The sequence below is a fragment of the Columba livia genome, chromosome 2, assembly GCF_036013475.1.
Source record: "Columba livia isolate bColLiv1 breed racing homer chromosome 2, bColLiv1.pat.W.v2, whole genome shotgun sequence".
NCBI classification, from domain to species: domain Eukaryota; kingdom Metazoa; phylum Chordata; class Aves; order Columbiformes; family Columbidae; genus Columba; species Columba livia.
In genome coordinates this window covers 56841745-56862020 of record NC_088603.1, presented here as the reverse complement: position 1 = coordinate 56862020, position 20276 = coordinate 56841745, and the positions used below count along the sequence as shown (strand labels likewise).

The 20276-nt window shown below is 40.0% G+C and overlaps 1 protein-coding gene across 5 annotated transcripts in view; it reads right to left on the bottom strand.

Annotated features, from left to right (window-relative positions):
- The window catches only part of HECW1 (HECT, C2 and WW domain containing E3 ubiquitin protein ligase 1), a 272737-nt gene that overhangs the window by 57570 nt on the left and 194891 nt on the right, over positions 1-20276 (bottom strand). For all 5 annotated transcript variants that reach the window (XR_010470205.1, XM_021293021.2, XM_021293020.2 and 2 more), the window contains 6 exons: positions 17427-17528; positions 11959-12109; positions 6707-6837; positions 3868-3989; positions 920-1105; positions 166-300 (listed from right to left, as the gene is read on the bottom strand). Coding sequence is in view for 4 of the 5 variants with exons in the window: in XM_021293021.2 (XP_021148696.2) it covers positions 166-300; positions 920-1105; positions 3868-3989; positions 6707-6837; positions 11959-12109; positions 17427-17528 (827 nt within the window). In the remaining variant the exon portion in view is untranslated. The remainder of the gene's footprint in view (positions 1-165; positions 301-919; positions 1106-3867; positions 3990-6706; positions 6838-11958; positions 12110-17426; positions 17529-20276) is intronic.

Sequence of the window (20276 nt, the reverse complement as noted above, 5' to 3'; positions counted from 1 at the left end):
AGCTCTGAAATAAGCCTTTTAGAAAGAAGAAAATATCCCTTATTTCCTTTGGAAGATAAAAATCCACAAGACAGTCTGTTTAAACACATTCCAATTATAAGAAGTGCTTTTAATTCTACAAAAGATTGCTGTCAAAAGTAACTGCATTGACAGTAGCACCATTACCTCTCCAGCGCTGTAGCTACGAAGCCGCTGAAGATGTTGCCTGTGAGTCAGGTGATTCGGGAGACGACCGTTCTGCAGAGGGATCCTGGGATCTATGAAAGTGGTAGCACGGCTGTTGTGGTCAACGAAGAAAGACTGAAACACACAGGAATGATTTTTTTTTTTTTGGTAAGAAGATTGCCCACACTGTGATGGAATTGCGGGATCATAAAGTGAAAACCACTGGCAATTGTGTGTCAGAAATACCCTGTTCAGGCACAGTCCATGGAAGATACCTGCAAACAACACGACTTTCTTAGCTGAAGCTAGAATAGCTCTTGGAAAATACCTGAAGCTGCATAGGTCATAATCAATGTGTAATGGCCATGAAGTACACAAGACAGAAGAGAATAGAAGTATGAAGGAACACAGCTTTAGCCTGCTTGGTGGTTCCTGAAGTCACTCAGCATTGCAGGCAGAGACACTAAGCCAAGCTTTGCAGTCATGACAGGTCTAAACTTGCCTGAACTTTTTTCTAAGTGCAATGCTGCATTTGCTATGGCATGATATTCCACAGAAGGGTAGAGGGTCACCACTATGCTTCCAAACATTTGTTCTCAAAGCTTTTTTCTGCTTCTAAAATAACTCTGCTTGCTGCTTGTGTCGTTTAAACCAAACCTTCATCAATTTTGAGTCAAGAAGGAAGAAACCTTTAGTGGTCAAGGAGTCTGATGTGCTGTCTTAAAAAAGTGATAAGTTTTGTTGGTGCTCTTACCTTGCCCTGCTGGTCAGTTTTTATCTCCCAGCCCCGTGGAAGCTCCAGTCGGGTATCAGCAAACATGTTGATAAAATTTACCAGGTCTCTGTTGTGCTGATAGCGTTCAAAATTACGAGCATCTCTACGGATCTTCAGAATCATATGCTTCAAGCAGGTGCTGTTAGTGAAGACTCGATAGGCACTCTATGAGATGGAAAACAGAAGTGAGAAAAATCAGTTCTGATGTCAAAAAAAACATTTTTGGTTATTTCATAGGACATATGCCCAGGGAACTGACACAAATCCTGTTAGAGTCAAGAACCATCTCCATTTCATTATTTTGATCAACTCCTTCACACAAACACCTAGAAGTAAGAAATATAAGCTGGAAAGTGAAACATCCCACACATTACGCACAGTTAGCTTGAGCATAAACTTCCTTTCTAATGCACTCCAAAAAGACGGTCAGCTAAAGCACCACACTTTCAAGATGCGTTGCTTTCACTGGCCAACAGAAACACTGCTTGTGGGACTGGATGATGCCAGAGAGATGCAAAGACAGCTGTGAACACGTATTTATGCTATAATTAAAATCCAGAGGCTTGAGATAAGATTCAGGAACTTAGGAGGACTGCAGTGCTGATGTCTACATCTAAGCTTGTTACCTGATTTATGGTCACTTTCTAGCCAGAGGATAGAAACAGACACTTTTAACTGTCTATTTTTGGAAGATATGAATAATTTCCTGGAACGGAATAGTTTTTCCTGCAATGGCTACAAAGCATGTCAGATGGAGATGTTTTCATGAGTCAGATGAACGCCACCCCTCAGGCAGCTGGTTGTATCTCACAATGGGCATTAAATATGCCTCTTAGAGGAACATGCCCAGATACAGATCTGAGTTAGTGCCGATCTGGTTGCGGAATAAAGGCCAAAATTAACTATATTTGTTGCTACAGTGCACTCAATGACAGAGTACCACAAACGACACTTGTGGTGACAACACTTTTTTCTCATCCACAGGCTACTCTTGGGATCTTTTACTTCAGGGAAAAAGGCTCCTCAAGACAGGGTAGGAAACTTTACAAAAATCTGCAACCCTTCTGAGCATTTTGCTAGAGACAAAATGAGTACATTGGTTCTGCTGGTCAGGGCAAAGGATGTAGTTACTCACTAGAGCAATAAAGGATCCCTGGAGGATTTGTGATTCCAGTGAAGTGAGCCCCAATATGCACACCTGTCATCCATCCAGAGAATCTGACCCAACAGCTTTGCAGTCTCAATTTCTGTGTACTTCTAGTGTATTTTAAAGACTATAATGCAATAAAACGTATTATCTTTATTATATAAGGATTTATTGTGGTGGTAGCGTTGAGAAGAGAATACTCCTTGTGGCACAGGGTCCCTAATTATGACAAGGGTTGGTAAATGTTATGAAATCACAGAGACATTATCTCTGCCCTGAAGATATGACCTGGTTATAACCCAGAAAACCTTCATGGTCACAAATTGCTAAGATCCCAGTCTACCCATGACAGAAGTTGTATTCTGATTTAAAGTGTGATTGAATGTGTGATCACTGACTGAGTATCTCTTAGCTGCACTAGGGAAACAAAAAATGTAATGTAGTTTTAACCCTCCATGGAAATAAAATATTTGAAAAATGAGAGTCTTTCCCTTTTAATTCTAATGGCTGGATAATATTTTCCAATCCCAACTTCACTGGCATAATTAATAGCTTGAAATTTTAATAGGAGTTTGTGGTTAAGGTATTACAACCATGTTAAGCCAAAAGTTATGTGAGCCATTATTTCTGTACAAGTGGAATTTGTATGACCATTTGACAGATGTTTCAATAGATGACTCTGGCTCTCATATTAGAGAACTTTATAAGCTCAAACTGAAGGCCTTTCTTGGCTATTTTTTATTTCAGTGAGAAACAAAATTGGGGTTCAGCCTCTTGTGAGCTGTTTCTTATACCACTATGGATTCAGTTGCTCATTTTGCAAACAAGTATGCCAAATGTAAATGGTATTGGTCCCAGCTATAAATCATCATATATCACTCTGTCAATGGAAGAAATTATGAGCACTCCGTGACCTAGTTCAGGCAATGTCAGATGAGTTAATATATCCCTTCCTCTGCAGGATCTCATGAGCAATAATCTCTGAAAGATGGAGTTGGACGGCTGGTTTCAAACTGCAAAGCGCCACAGCCAAAACCTGAGGTCTGTAGTTAGCTAAAGACCTGTGCTGAGGCAACTCCTGAAGTGTTTTAGTTTCCTTTCAAGAAGAAAAGTCATTCCTACCCAGAAATGAATGATTTTCCAAATATCCAGAAGTCACATGTAGATGTCCAGCAGAACTACATTCAAGGTATAGAAAACTAGGACTGCATCTGCTTGTGAGATTTCCCTATCTGCTTCCTCATGGCTGACCTATCATTACATTTTTTCCACTCTGCATCAGGTTGGCAAGACAAAATAGCTCCACGGACTCAAGTTAGTATTTCTTTGACTGCATTCTGCCCACCTGCTTCTTGTGAGTGCAAACTGCAGGAGTTAATAATTCTTCCCTCTATTAATAATTCCTTTCCCTCTATTTCCCTGAGACTTAGTGGTATCTGAATAAGATTTCTCAGGAACGTGGCTTGAAAGGCAACAAGCTCACTCCATGCAGCAGGAACAGAATCAACCAAGCCGAAACCAAGGTTCCTGCTTATTCTGGAAGTATAACATTCATGAGCTTTTGTTTACCAGGGAATTCTTTGTGTGAGACAGAAACTCAGCAAGAGTCTCCTTGGAGCAACCTGCCTGTGCTGTCCCCAACTCGGTCTGGTGCTCAGAAAGGACAACTGAGCCCTGAGTCACACAATTCAAATTCACTGTGCATTCTCCCTGAAGGCCTGGGGTGCAGAGTTAGGATTCAGAAACCAGTAGTGTGAGAGAGTAAATCATAATTACTCACATAGTTTGCATGCAGCACAGTGAAGAACTCAGGATTGGTGATGAACTTCACAGCTGGAGACTGCAGCAGCAAGGTGATTTTTTGAGAATTCACAGGAGAAAGCGAACCTTCCCTCCTAATCTCTGGACAACAACAAAAAAAAGCAGCAAAATCTTATTAACATAGTGGCAAGTGCAGTCTATTATTTAACCTTCACTGAATGCCTGCAAAAGTGATGGTATAAAAATGTCACCACCCTGCCCAATGCACCAAACTTCTTTGTGTTTCCAAGACAAGCCTGCTGGCACATGGGTAGATGTTCTCCTTATGGTTAGTGATGCAGTGTTTATGGCAGCAGGTCAGGAGCTGGATGATTTTCTCTATGTTATAAAATTCTGTGTCATATCTACTACCGTCTCTAAATATCCATGTGACTACAAAAGGTTTTACCAGCTGATGGCTTGGTTCAGTACTGTCACACAGGTCCTGACTGGTTCTCTGCATTGCTGATTTTAGAGAGATCTGATTTCCCAATCCAGCCTGAGGGGTTCACCAGCAAAAAGCATTTGGCAGCACAACTGGGTTAGGAAAGTGCCCTGCTCAGTCACTCACATCCATGTTGGTGCTGCGAAGCGTTGCCCTTTGCTTGTAATTGCATTATTTTTGGCAAGTCCACGGTTTTGGGGACTTGTATAGTGAAGAAAACAAAACCAGACACAATGTGATTATTTTTAATCTGTGTCAATTCATGAAGCATAGAAACAGAATCGAGCATTTGAGAACATAAATTCAGCAGACTGGGAACTCCTTCATCTTCTACAGCCACCAGAAAAATGTTTCTTACCACAGATTTACAGCTTGAGTTTGCACTTCTGTATTTGCAGTCCAAGGAAACTGGATGCAGACATCATCAACGTGATAATCATAGATTCCCATATTTTCTTATCTATTATTTCTTTTCTCCCTGCTAGATACACCACATTATTCTATCCACTTAAAAATGTAGACTGGATCCATTGCCAGAGTTAAATGGATTTATGATGGCTTAGAATCTCGATTTACGTGCCTAAATTGTATTCCTTCTGACATTTTTCATTTTAATTAAAAGGCAAATAGCAAATGTATCATAGTGCAAACTTTCTCTTATTCTAGTGTGGTTTGCATCACCTCTGATCTTTTAATTCTTGGCATTTTATAAAATATGGACTTTTTCCTCCCAAAAGCAAAGCAATTATCTATAGCAAAAACCATTTCCTCATAACTTGAAATGACATATGTCATACTCATTAGCTCTTTGGGATTAAAACAAAAAAGTGAATGTCACATAATAAACTGACCTAAATACTTACTGGTAGCAATTTCTATTAAATTACTATTTTATTATGCAAGCTATGATAGTAAATGATTATATATATTACAAGGAATATAGTTATGGATATATATGGATATATGGGTTATAATTTAAATACTACTAATAGAATGTGTACCTCATTTCCATTTCAGCTACTAACAGAATTGAACTATAGGTTCCCCCTATAATATTCAGTGTAGGTGCAAGGCTCCCATAAATTGCAATACAAAGGACTGTAAAGAAATTTTGAATAACACACATTAAACATCCTAGGTCAAAATTGATTTTCAGTCTAAAACCACCTACTGGATCAGGAAAATAAACAGGCAAACTTAAGTATTTTTCTTAACTTGTTACAAAACAAACAAACAAGAGGTTCACTGTTTCTCTGTGTAATTCTTCCTATTCAACATGGAACATTAAGAAAATTCAAGCAGACATTGTCTTGATTCTTTCCTTTGCCAGTGCTCTTTACAGTGGGATGGCAAAAGGATGCCAAGAAGTCAGATTTACTTCCAGCAGACCACATAGAGCACAAAGTTAGATGGAGGTGAGAATGATCCAAGGGAAGAGAACTGGCCATTCATTTTGGTGGCATAAGTTCTCAAACAAAGCAGGCAGTAATTTCCGCGTGCCCACAAATTGTATAGTGGGCACTAGTCTGATTCCTGGTGTTTCTTACCTGAAATAAATGCTTAGGCTACGGTTTCACAAATGTTTTTAGAAATATGAGTATGACTACCACCAAAAAGAGCAGAAGAGCTCCCTGCCTATCCGACCCTGCCCTGGGTACACATTCTCCTCTTCTTTGTAGAGACACTCATTCTTGTCTGGTCATCCAGTGACCCAGATGAAAGAACCAATCTGGCTGTAAAACAAGAGTAAGTACAAGAAACTAGGTTATCTATCAGAAAGATGAGTTTTCTGCTCTGGTATGGGGTGTTGTCACATGTATTAGTGATGAGCTAAAGGACAGCTGTGCCTCCTTCAGTGGCAGCCCACACTTAGATCAGCTCATAGCCATCACAAAAATGCAGCTTTAAAAACACAAGTATTTAATCCTCGATGCCAGGATCACCACAGGTGTGACCATATGGGCAAATGTGGCAACATAGAAGCAACGCCCAGAGAGAATAAACTGCAATGACTCAAGATCAAAATCACACTGCAGTAAAAATAAGACATTGTTGTTTTTGCAACTACTAAGCTGAATAAAAAACAGATGCTTTTTCCATGTTAATTTCAAATAGCCCTTTACTAACTTAAAAATGCTTTGTCTGTCTTAGTAGTTGTTAAAAAAGAACTGAGGCCCTTGGTATCTAGCTTTGAGTTTGTAGCTTGAGGTCTGAAACCTGTAGCTTCAAGTCTAAACCTCTTATATTTTAATTAGCTTTGCAACTCAGTATAGTAAAGTTCCAGTCTCCTAGAAAAGTGCAGATATCCCCAGAACTGAATGCCATCACTGAGCAGCACTGAACATGCCACTCAATAGGTTTTTTTCCCCCATACCTGAGCTTGGCTGGGAAGGCTCTGCCTCAGAATCACTTCCTCCTCCAGTGGGAACTCTCTCCACCCTGTTGTTTACTACAGCATCATCTTCAGTCCGCTCTGTTGCAATAGTTCGCTGGATATTTTGGTACCTACATACATTCAGAGAAAGGAACAACATACTTTACTTAATAGAACAGCTTTCTGGTGCCTTCTACCTTAACAATCAGCACTGGTTTTGAATTATTCTAATAATTCTGTATTCAGCACATGACAAAGAAGAAGCATGCTCGACTCCTTCAGCTTATGCAGCTACTCACACTTGGGCAAACCATTACTCCACAAATATGGCATTTTCCACTGACTAACAAATAGTTACAGGAGGTGCAAAGCAAGGAGCACTCAAAGGTCGAATTTACACAGGTATTTAGGCTACAGATTGCTGCTGAGCTTCCCTTTAAAAGATCTGGATGTCTGGAACCCGAAAGTACTGGTGTATTACGGTTCTTCATCTCATTTAGTCTTAAGGTAGCATAACCAATGCAGTAAGGATCAGTCCTGTGAAGCACCGAGTACCCTTCAGTCTTCTTTATTACATTATTGGATGCACATGCTCAAACCTAAAAAGGTAAATGCTATTAAGAGTGTTCACAAAATGTTTATTACAATACTGCCTGCCCAGCAGTTGGGAACAGTTCCATTTTGGTAGGCAATTTGGAATGTAAACTAGTAGACAGTGTGACCTCAAAGAGCTACAGTCTAATTGATATGACAGACACAGAAAAGTAAAATAGGATGTAACACATGAGCTGAGCGAAGAGTGTGAGAATGCAAGTGTTAAGTCCATTTCTAGAAATCAGTGGGATGGGCATTTAGCTTGGGTGGTAACTAGTTGGAGAACAAGGAAGAGAAAACAGTGTAGATCAAACAGTGAGGAGGATGACAGAAGATAATTCTGAATAAAAATCTGCAAATACCTTAAAAAATATAATGTAATTTCCATACCGATCATGGAACTAATTGCCACACTAGTTGATATCAACGGGATGATCCCAATCCTAAATAATTTACCAGATCAGGAAGAAAGCACATACCTGGCTGTGGGAATAACCTGGAGTGTTTTGAATTCACACTACACAAAACAAACTTTAGTTAACTTTTTCACTCACATAGACAGATGAAAGAGACATTAAGTTTTCTTTGGTTCTACTGGAAAGCTATGAATACAAGTCTTATATATTGAACAAGAAAATATATTTGATATACAGAGAGAGAAATAAAACAGAAAGCATACAGAGGAAGAGAAAGAAAGAAGCAGAAAGAGAAAGCAAGGGAAAGAAAATAGGCTCTCTTAATTATTTTAATTAGGTTTTACTCCACCCAAATATTTTTAATCCTTATTTCTGGATTGCATTTCTGTATGTATGTATATAAAACAGGATGGCTTTACTGCTTGCATTTAATCTGATCCAGCATTGTTTGTCTCTCATTTTCCTGACTTAGACTCTTTTCTCTTTCCTCAGCTCAAGTTCTGACTTGAAAATTGTACTTACTATCTCTTTATTTGTTAATGCACACTTTATCCCAAATTAGAAGTTAGTCAGAAGTTAATTCCTCAAAAGTGACACAGGTTTATTAAAGGCAAGCAGTTAGGATTTGATCTCTCAACAGACAGCATTTCCAGTAGCTCACTGCAACCCAATCTTGGGCAGAAGGGCTGGAGATAATGAAGAAAAATAAAGTTTTAATAGATTTATGCAAAACTTTCACAGTACTACGTGTGTCCTCCAGTACTCAGAGTCATTAGAAGCCACATATAGTGCATATTTTGACAGCCTTATAAACAGTATCTTCAGAAGGGTTTTTTTTAAGTTGTTTTGTTTTTTAAACTGGGGGTTTTGTGTTTAAGTAAACATTCATCTTTACAAGCAATTTGTGATAGCAGGTTTCACAACAGCATGGATTTACTGCAGTTTTAAACCCTCTGCTTTAGACCCACACTTAATATTTTTATTCACTTGACTGCAGGCAATTGAATGAACTTTCCATTCCAGTACTGGAGAAGTTTTACAACACCCACATGCAACAGAAAGGGGGAAAAAAAAAGCACTTTGTATAATCAAGGGATATATATAAGCACACATATAAAAAAACCCTTGTAGCTTCAATTTAACTAGATGGTAGAAAATCCCTACTGGCAAACCTTAAAGAGTAACACTAGTTGTATGCCAACAAAAGGCTACACTTTTCTTTTGGGTCTCAATACCATAAAATCATCTTATATAAATACCAGAAAATGCCAAAGTAATTGGAGAAAACACTGAAGTGCAAAAGTTACGGGAATGCCTCTGGAAATTTCAGTCTCCTTTTAAAATGATTAGTCAAAGAACTGGAGGTTTAGAAATACCACACTGTGGTTGTCTTAACTATTACAGTTATAATTTCTTCTGTTACTTATTATCCTTCAAATCAGTGCAAAGACAGGTCTGGATACACAAATGGTGCAAAGGAGTTTTCCAACAGAGCTTGAAAACAAGGGGCTGTTATCTGCTTCACTAACAGTAAGCAATTCAGGTAGTGCTGTAGAAAACATGCAATAGTCTTTAAAATGACAAGTATAGATATATCTTTGGAGTTTGCCCAACACCTGAATTCCGGTTTTGCATCCTCTATATCCTCAAGTGGCTAGTACAGCTGATGGGAATCTCGGAGCAGAGAAGGAAAGCAGGACTAGGCTCAATCACAGCTATGTGGTTTTTGTGTCTGCTTTTGTTATGTTTGTTTCTTTTTTTTCCTTCCCCAAGCTGAATTTCCAAAGCTTTGTGGTTTTGGCTGGACTGGAAATACCAGGTTTCCTTGTAATATTTTGGTCTCTCCATTCCCTTCCAACAAATGAAACCAGGAAGCCAAAAAATGAGTAGATATTGGTTTAAAAAGAAAAGTCGCCAAGTTTTTTCTAACTGCTAAGTGATTTTGAGTCCATATTTTGTATGAGGTTAGAGCAAAAGTTCAGGCTGCTGCTAATACTATCAGCAAGGCCTATGTTTGCTGTTGCCTCACCTAAAATGATTCTCAGGTGTGTTGGCTGAAGAACATTTCAAATAATGAAGTTTGAAATACAACAAAACAGTATTGTTAAAATGAGTGCTTAAAACAAAACCCAATCCTCCTCAGTGTTGATAATAACCATTTATGAAAAATTGTTTTCATCACAGTCCTGAAATCTGGAGACATGGAATGTTTCAAACTAGCTTTAGAGAAACAGTAACATAAAAATTATATCACCTAGGTTAAAAGTAGAGAAATAACTTGCCACTGGACAACTGCTCAGAGATTCAGTACAAATCTCCTTTACTAGAATATCAGGAAATGTTCCCAAACTTGGCAACAACAGGAGACCTCTGTATCCAATTCCTCCACTCAGCAGAGGTCTTTGGCAGTGAGAATCATCAGCTTTTTTCCTCTGTCCCAAGAAGCCATGATAGTTCATGTTCATTAAGTTGCAAAATGCTTGGGCTCCAGCGGGGCTCGGGTAAGGAGAGAGATGCCAGAGCTGAAAACCCTCTATACTTCTCGCTTTGCAACTGGAGATATGAATACTGAAAACAGAGAGATTCAAAGAATGTCAGCCCTTATTAACTGTCAGTTCCCAAGACAAATGAGTGGTAATCAAGTCATCACCAGGAAAGCCAGGCAGTCTACCTGAAAACATGGAATAACAACGTCTGCAGCAAGGCAGTCACAAAGACAATGCCTACCCTTCAGTTTCTACTGAGACAGCTGGTTTAACGATTATGCTGCATTAACTAACAGAATGGTAAATTCCTATGCAGACTCTCACAAGCACTTATTTATTTCCTGTTAGTGCTGAACTTACACGAGTTCAGTCTCAAAAAATAATTTTAAAAGAGCTGATGTATGTCCACAACAGAGCTTTCTGCTTTTTGTAGCAGACAATTTGCTTAAGTGGCAACCAAATAGTCTGAGCTTTGACATGGCCCAAATCACTCTTAAAGACAAATGCTAAATGGCAGAGCAGTCATGTAAATCCTTTGAAATAAATATACATTAAATATTTACTTTCTTCAGTATTTTTCTTTTTAAGCTATAAGGAAAACAAATACTGAGCAGGTCTTTCACCTCTGCAAGATACAATGCATGTTATGAAATGCTATTCAAAAGTTTGGTGAAGAAAGGAGATATTCTTCAAGACTGATGATGGTGTGAACTTATGTTGCAGAACAACCACTTCAAGAATGCTGGTTTGCTCTCCACAGGTTACATTAACTTTCTAGTTGTTGTCATTCAGGGCTCAGTTCTCTTTACACACAGTAACTCCCAAACCATTCCACACTCTGAAAAGAGTACTTTAAAACTCTGCATCCTTCTCTCAGCTGCAGATCTTTCTCTTAGCACAGAAAAAAGGACCAAAAAACTTTTGTGGTATTTTATATGCTACGATTGAATATAATTGCAGATTTGCTTGTCTTTTTCTAGCAACCATATAATTACAGTAAGTGGGGAATAAAAAAAACCAACCTCTTCTGAAGTAAAAAGGGAGGATCTTTGGCCAACTTTTTATTTTTTCTCTTTTTAGTCCAAAAAGAAAGCATGAGAAGGAAATGATACACAAATCTACGTGTGGACTAGTCAAACAAAGGGAAAGAGCGCACCCTGTTAAAGAGGTATCTCAGACAGCTTAGAATGAACTGACAGATTTACAGGGCCCAATGCAACAGTGAGCAGACCCGTCTGTATCTAGAAATGTGTACAGTCCTATTAGAGCAGTGCTCTGCCCTGGAAAAAGAGACAGACCTTTCAACAGGCCTTGAGTAGAAATGCCACACTGATATGGCAACACTATTTCAATAGCAGTCAGCTCAGAAACCTCTGCAGCGTAGCACTAGATGCTGACCCATCAATACTACTCTTACAGTAAATAGCAAAAGTGACTCCATCTTTTGGAATAATACTCCCTTCTCTTCTGGGAGTCATTTAAAAAAAAGTTTTCCAAAAGCTTCTTGCTGTTTGAAATGTTTTGCAACATCTTTCACTCAACAGTGCTTCCCATGGGGGCAGGATTTTGGGCACCGGACACGCACAGCGGGCACACCAGCAGGCTGACAGACATCAGCAGCAGGGACAGGAATGTGTACACTGGACTCTGACAAGGAGGAAAGATAAATCCTTAGGGAGCCAAAGCGATGCACCGGGGAAGAAAGGAAGCCACTGGGGCAGTGTGGAAAAAGGCGAATATAGGTGCAAGTGCTCACCGCCGGTTGAGCTGCTCCATTTGCTGGATGGAGCCCGACCTGTGGATCCCATCTGGTGTTGCTGCGGCTGTGGGGCGCTGCCACGTGGTGGTTCGGTTGACGTGATCAACGTAGAATACCCTCCCGTGGCTGTCTATCCGAGCTTCCCAATCTAGGGTTGGAAAAAAAGGAAGGGGTGATGCTGTCAGTGTGATGCCTTCCAGAAAACCTGAATGCGGGAGATACATATACACGCACATACATATACACAGACGGGGTATATACACACAAGAGATACTATATATAAAGTCTACATGCGTGCAATATATATTATGTGTATATATTTGAAGGATACCTTCAACCGTGTATATATACTATGTGCTTGTCTATATATATATGTGTATATGCCGTATATGCATATACATGAACTTTTCACACACAGCACATAGGTAGCCTATGGAATTCACTACCATAGACTATGAAAAGAAGTGACAGAGTGGCTACATTTTTTAAAGGGCTGGATAATTTTTCAATTAGTAATACTAGCTGGCTGGATTCATTGCAGGTCAGGGTAGCCACATAGAACCGATCCTCACTAGAAACGGCTTACATCTGAGTTTATATGGCAAACCCCATGTTTTCTCTTTTATTATGTTTCAGAACAAACATTTCATTTCTCTCTTTTTTTTATATGGTGGCTTCAAATGATATCATAGAGCACTCAAAGGCTCCCCTGAAAACTGATCACAGTTTGGTTGGACATATCCTTAGAAATCTCTCTAAACAGATTAGTGCTATAAATCTAGAGCTCTGATGAGTGCCAACCAGATTGAAAATGTTTGCAGCGTAATATTGAGCCTTCCATCATTATTGTTTCCTCCTAATGCTTAAGTTGTCCTGTGATCGAAAACTGAAGGTTATTTGGCATATGATGGCTTGTGGAAAATGGTAATGTTAATAAAAAAAAGTGTTTGTAACAGGAGAAACTCAGAAGTGAGTTAGCTAGCAAAGCCACATACCAAATTCATTGGAATGTATGGAGTAGTGATATAAATTAGGCTTGCTAGATTCATATTTCTACATGATGCATCAGCTGATGACATAGCTATGTAAATATATGCACATACTTTCTACATGTGTTTATATACAAGCCTCACATTCACACACAAAATCAGATATTGTGATTACCTTTGGGGATGAACACTTCCTCTTATTCCCATACTCTTACTATGATACCCTCCTCCCTGACGAGTCCATTCCTTCTTCTATGGCTTTCTATGATCAAATTCAGGATCAGGTGGATTTCATACTTGAGGAGAGTAGGACTGAAGCTGTACCTCTTCCTGCTGTCTGGAAACCTATCCTTCACGACCAGTTCCCATGCCCTGAATGATAACCCTGGCTAAACTCAGTTCCCACACGTGGGCTGCTCCCAGCCAAGTGTGGGTCATCTTAAGTCTATGGCTGGCTGGCTGTCCCTGACTTGTTAATCCCACAAACCATAAAAGATGGGTACTGGGAGTCCTTAGAGAAATTTTATGTAAGACTCCAAACCCACAAGACCCTCGTGCACCTGTGTTTTTTCTTTCAAAGCTGCCTGTAAGTACCTCAGGCCTTATTGATGCAAAACTTGTAGTCACACCACAGGTACACATATGGTGTCTCTAACTGTGAACATCACTATATAATTTTAAGTAGAGGACTCTCTCTTCCTCCCACCAGGTAAAGTTTCCCAAGAATGTTGTAGCTGTTCCAAGAACAAGATCACAGCTTTGTGAAAACAATGTCTAAAACATAAGACAGTGAAAACCAGCACATCAAGTATAACAGATGAACACTGAAGGAAATCAGACTGACACATGAGGAAGGCTGATGGCCAGAGCCTTGCTGAGCACACTGTCACTGGTGGCAGGTGTACCTCCATGGGTGGGGAATGGTCCTTCTGGAGCTATATATTATCTGCAATATCCTCAAGGAAATAATCTTGGCCAGATCAAAGGTGACATGATGTACCTTAACGTCACTAAGATCTTCATCTTCCTTGCTGTTGTATGGCAAAGGACGAATCCTAGCTTTCACCCCACACTGTTGTAGTATACATGTAACAAGTTGAGAATAATAAAGGTTGATGGATAATTAGAAACTTGTAAGCAATGCTGTAGATCCACACGCTAGGCAGCCTACAGAAGGCTCTACCTGGTCATATTGGTCTGAAGACTGCTGATGGACACTTAGTAAGAATAATACTACCCGATTACACAGTCAAACAGGGATTCTCATAATCCAGCCCTGTGCTCTACTGGCTCTAGAGGTCTCTAATTAAATGCATCTGGGAGTTCCTAAGCTCCTAAGCCTAATACTTAGAAATCTAGGAGCAACAAAACTTGTCCAGAGCTTGGAGGTCACAGCAAAAACATCAGGTCAGGTTCATGTGGACAGGATTACAACTTCAGGAAGGCTATCTCTGTTGGTTATATCAGATATCCAGCAGCAGCACCTACAGACATGAACTACACCTATCTGTGAGCACTACTTTATTCATTGCTTTATGGGTATATACACCTGAAACCATACACTGACATTTGCACTGGCATGCTAAAATATTAGGAACTCTGTGCGATGTGGTTTTTGAGAAACCTGCAGCATTACTTCTCCTTGCAACAGCATTTCTAATCAGCTGAATAACTCTTCTTTTTGTCACCCAGGAAGGCTGTCAGAGGGTGACAGATGCTGATACTTTTGTTGTACTCAGGTGGCAGGTGCACTTTTTGCCTTCCCGCAAGACAACCTGTAAGTCACACAAGTCACTGAAGCTGCATATGACACCAGATTTGTGGACAGGTGGATGGATACCTGCACAGAGAGAGGAACAGGCTGACAGGTGAACTGACAGGCAGAACTCTGCTTCTGAAATGTGCTCAAGTTCCTTCATGTTTCTTCAGGGGCATAGGTGACCTAGGAAGTGGCCAAATCCCCTCAGGGTCTTTTGTTGTTTTTTTCAGGCAAAATAAGACTGTGACTACAACAGAGACTAACCTCCATCTAACCTTCACACTAAGAGCTTGCTGGAGCACAGGTTGGGGACAGGACAGGTTCTGTTCTCTAGCGATCGTCCTCCATCAGCCGAGTCATACTTCACAGCAGCCTCTGAAACTGCTCTGATTTATACCAGAAGACACAACTTTTTCTGGCAGGACCAGAGTTCTGGTGGGACCAAGTAAATATGCTTTCCCTTTCCAAGCTCAGCCACACCTTCGGCAAAGAGCAGCTCTGAATTGGGCACACATATTTGTCTTAGCTTCGGTTCTGCAGGATTTCCAGCAGTGCCAGCAAACACATGCATAATAAGGGGTGACTATTAATACTGTCATGAGGCTGTACAAACTCTGGAGATCTTCTGTCAGTCGTGTATAGGCCTTCATATTCAGACTGGTCATTATAACATTCCTATGTAGATAATTAATCTGCTCTACCTTTTCTAAATAAAACTGTCCAAAAGGGAATTTCCTTCCTGAGACCACCTGTTGTGGGGTTATGATGAAACAAAGTTATTCAGAAAAATATTCACAAGAGAAAGAAGATTGTCTGAAAGATTCTCCATCACCAAAGTAAAACCAGTCAGCACTGAACTTGCAGCAGTGGCAAATTATCTTTAACTCTACTTATGGAGTAGCTAATGCTGCATGTGAGAAGTAAGCCAGGTTTAATCATATAACTCAAAGTATAAAGTTCCTTCTTTTCATGGGACTGAAGAAATGTTTTTCTAGGATTAAGAGGCATTTAAGGCACTGAGATAGGGAGACTAAATGCTAAAAGAAGAAACCTTTCTAGATTAAGGCTATAGTTTTCATTTCTAAGCTACCTTAAGACTTCATGTAGAGTTTTTGGAAACGGGCTTCCTAGATGATATTACCCAATTCAACTTTTTCTTCCCAAAAAGAACTTAGTAAAGTCTATTCCAATTAAGATCAATATAGTTAAGCTCACAGTGTCAGCCTTTACTGTAAAACTTATGTTATATGGAAACTCTAAAATAAAATCCCACAAATGGATATCACTTCTGTACTGTATCATCCCACATTGCAATTCATGTCCTTAAACCCTGTTGTAAAAGCACCTGTGAAAAACAATAGTAGAAATACTTGCCTTTTGAGGACAATTGAAAGAAAGAGGAAAAAAGTATTAAATTGGTGATGGAAGAATACAGAACAGATTCACAGTATGTTTTGTTTACCTGAGTTGGTACCAGTGTCCTATCATTAAGTCATCTAATGGGGGATGTGCCCTATTCACAAAGTGTTGAGGTAAGAGTGGGAGGAAGAGAAGTATTTGTCTGTTAGAAAGGTAACCATTCTCATTTCATCATTCACTGGCAAGCCACACTGGGGCTCCAATAAGAATTCATTGGGCTAAAGGCATTTGAATCATTCACGCTACTGCGCAGCTGACGCCAGCATCGGGGATATTTTTGGCTTAGGGAATACTGACAGTATGGTTGTTAAACGAGGAATTATTTGTGGAGAGCACCACAGGCCAAATAAGTGTGCTCCCTCCTTGGGCTTTGAAAAAAATAAGAGTGCTTTGTTTATACGCCTGGTTGTTTCTCTGAGGCACTGCACATTTTAGGTGTTAAATCATGTGAAGTTGAACGGGATCAGCAGCGCGTTGCAGGGCACAGAGTGCGCTCTGCTGGGCACTTAATGCCAATGCAAAAAGCAGGATAGTCCTCCGGGAATACACAAGGGAAAGGCTACAGAGAAAAGTGAGAACATCTCCAGCTGTTGATTCACTGGTAAAAATCCCATATTTTCAGCCTGCTAACCAATCATGTTACTTACAACCTCCTCATTTTTATCCAATGCAATGGCAGATGCCATTACAGTCCACAATGAACATAAAATTTACCCATTATCAAATCCAAAGACAGCACATTCTACATGAGTTGCCTATTTCCAGCTTCTGCTGGTTTTGCTCAGATTTGGACTTGTCTGTCCTAGGACCATCCTGACTGTGAAAAGTTTCCCAGTGGACCTGCAGGCAGAGCTGACAGACCACAGGGACTGCCATCCCAAACCATCTTTGAAATTGGTTATGGAAAGCCTGGAGACAAGCATTACAGAAAAATCAGAGTACTTTGCTGATACACCATCCAGAAAGCTTTACAGTGAGGCTTCTGGAACACCTGACAGGCACCCACTCATTCCAGTCTAAACACACTGACTGGAAACAGGGAAATGTTATTTTCATTTCATAGCAGTTAAGAAAGAAGAGGGACCAAGGCAGAGGGAAGGTTATGGAGCTTGTTCAAAATAACATGACGACAACTGAAGGCAGGATCAAATAGGGGAAACAAAAGGGCATATTGCTTGGGTTCTGGAGATGCATATACAGAACAGATGGGGTTAATTGGAAAGACATACTGACCTCTACACTGTTTGAGTTAACAGGAAAAGCTGAAAAATGCAATAAGTTAAAAAACTAAAGCTTACTTGGCGGAAGAGGCTCATCGATAGTTGGGTAGTGATGATGGTCAGGCCTCAGAGAAGGAAGCTGGCTGACTGGCTGAGAATTATGGAGTAAAGGACAATCACCTATGGACAAGATATTCAAGACATTGACAGTCATTCACTGTTTTCACAATGTGGTTCAAAAAATGTGCTACTGTAAAACAAGTGATTATTTTTAAAATAGGTTAGCCTGGTGTACTAGCAGCTCTGGTTATTCCTATTTTCAGGCACTATGTTAATAACAACTCATATGCCAAAGAATTATTAAAATAATGCAGTCAAGGCTCTGAGCTCAGGTTTGAGTCAATGCTAAACTATTATGGGCCAGATTCTGGACTCATAGACACACAAGTGTAAGCGAGAGAAGAATCAGGCTTGATCTCTGAGAAATACTGTGCATGTACAACCAAACTCAAGCTTCTGCAGAAATTGGCAGGAACACGCAAAATCCTGGTTCCAACTTTTAATTCATCCCATCAGCGGAATATGAGGCTAAAAGCTGCCCTGGATCTTTCTCTGCTTTTCCAAAAGATCAATGGCTGCGTAAGTGGACCAGAGTGTCAGGATTTTGCAGTCTCCGCAAAGCAGAAGATCATCCCCTTCTATAGGTCTTTTTCAAAATTCAAGGAGTCCATCTTGGGTGGAAGGAGGGAGAATGAGAGAAGGACCAGAAACAGGTAGGAGACAGGTGGTAGAAGAGGACAAAAGATAGTGAGATATAGTCAGGATCTGAGATAAAGAAGGAAGACCTGAGATACAGAAGAGGAAAAGAAGAAGAGAGACACAGAGTAGACAGTGCAGAGGAAGTTTTTAAACACTAACATTGTATATATGTCTATGTATCCAAATATGAAACAAAAGAAACCTAAGCAAATGTCCAAACTCACGTTCTGTTAAAAGGAATAAGTAGCTTGAGATCCAGTTAATGTTTATAGAATCCTTTATGAAATTAAGAACTTATGACAGAGATGAAAAAGCATTCCTTATCTTAGACTTTACTGCGAAAATAAGGAACCTGCACATTAAAACTTCAGGGGTTCCAGAATTAAGATTCCTTCTTGGTCTGTCCTTAAAACCTTAGAAACCAGGACTGTTTATCCTACTAATGGACACATTTCCATATTGTGCGGTAACAGCTCTTCTCTATAACCTCCAGCTCCAGGTGGGCCTGTTAATACAGATACAACCTGAATTCCATAAATATAACATCTGCGTGCATCGGAAAGATGCAGTTTAGAGGAAAAAGAAATATATATATATATTTAGCGTTTGCAACATCACCAGAAAATTACACAAAGATACTTCAAAATTAAAAATCATACCATTCAGCTAAGCCAAACTCACTGTGTGCTGGCTGGCTTAGCTGTCCTTAATGTCAGAATCTTAACAGCCTGAGAATGAACACTTTATATAAAGAGAAACAACCAACAGCTACAGGATAGAAGCCAATTTTGTACAAAATTGTAAAAAATTCTCACACCATCCAGAAGTGAGAAAAATCACTTAGATGAAAACACTCCCTCTTCTAGGTGCTCTGATGATACTGTATGGCCTGTTAAATGTCTTCATTAAGCCACTTGTGTATGGGCGTATCTCACAGTTGCATCTGCTGCATGTTTTGAACAGACAGCAGAGTTATGTAAGTTATTGCTCAGTGCTAAAAGTCCACCCCCTAGCCCTTCAAAACTGTGCTGTTACTACATGTGTTGCAGCACCAAGTCCCAGATCATCCATCTTTTTTTCTTTACTTACCTCACCACAATTGACTCTCCCCTAGTCAAGATAATTATCCCAAGCCAGCAGAAGCATGGTAGTGTAAGTCACCTGGAGTGGACGGAGGTGACCACATCTGCTGTATTTGTAGCAGCTGCCACGTCACGATGCAACATGCACATTTACTGAAGCACCCCGGTGATATCAAAGAGTGCTAAGAGCTGGGCTGCCCTTCAGACATACGCCCTCTCAGCTAATCAAAGCCAAGCCACCATGAACACGGCAGTGCCCTTTGAGGCTCAAGGGGCACAGTCTTGGAGCTGTACTGAATTCATACGCAGAAGACACCCTTTCCCCCCACAGCCCCTCTCAGAAGTGCACACAGTGCAAAATAACCATCAAATCTGTAAGCATGGTCTCACACACACGCATGCTCTTGCCTCCATAGGTGTATACTTGTACATAAATGCTGATCACACACAAAGACCCTTGCCTGTAAGGGAGGAAATTGTGCGTTTCTATGCCTCTGTGTACTTCTGATAATTTAATTCCTTGGGCTAGATTCTGCTCTGTAGACCAAATAATTGCCGAAGCTCAGCTGTCCAGAAAGCCTTTAAACAGTCCAGTGTGTAAAGCCACCCTTACACCTTCCTTTCTGCTCTGACAGCGTTTGTGGCAGTGAGAAGGTGAGGGTAAATAAATTTGGAATAGAGAAGGAAAAGGTAGAAGGATGCTTTGATTGGGGTTTTCCCAGTGATCCCCAAATATTTTACCCTTTTGGTGCCATTTTAGTTTGGTGTCACTTACAGTGGGAGACAAATGACTCAGGATTTGGAAATACAAAGACTACCTCTTCACCTCACTGCATACTCCTTAGCTGCTGCTAAAGCTTTTACTTCTTCAGCTGGAGAAAAATTATACACTAGCTGAAGATGAGTGACCAAACCCACCCTTCATGTAACTCCATATGACATAAAATGAGTTACCAAAGGGAGGAATTTAATGTAACAGTTTGGAGGGATTGGGAAAAACAGTACCTAAATTACAAAGACAAAGTATTTCTTAAGTATGTTTTTCTCTAGAGAATGATACGGAGATGAGAATTTTGTTCAGTATGGT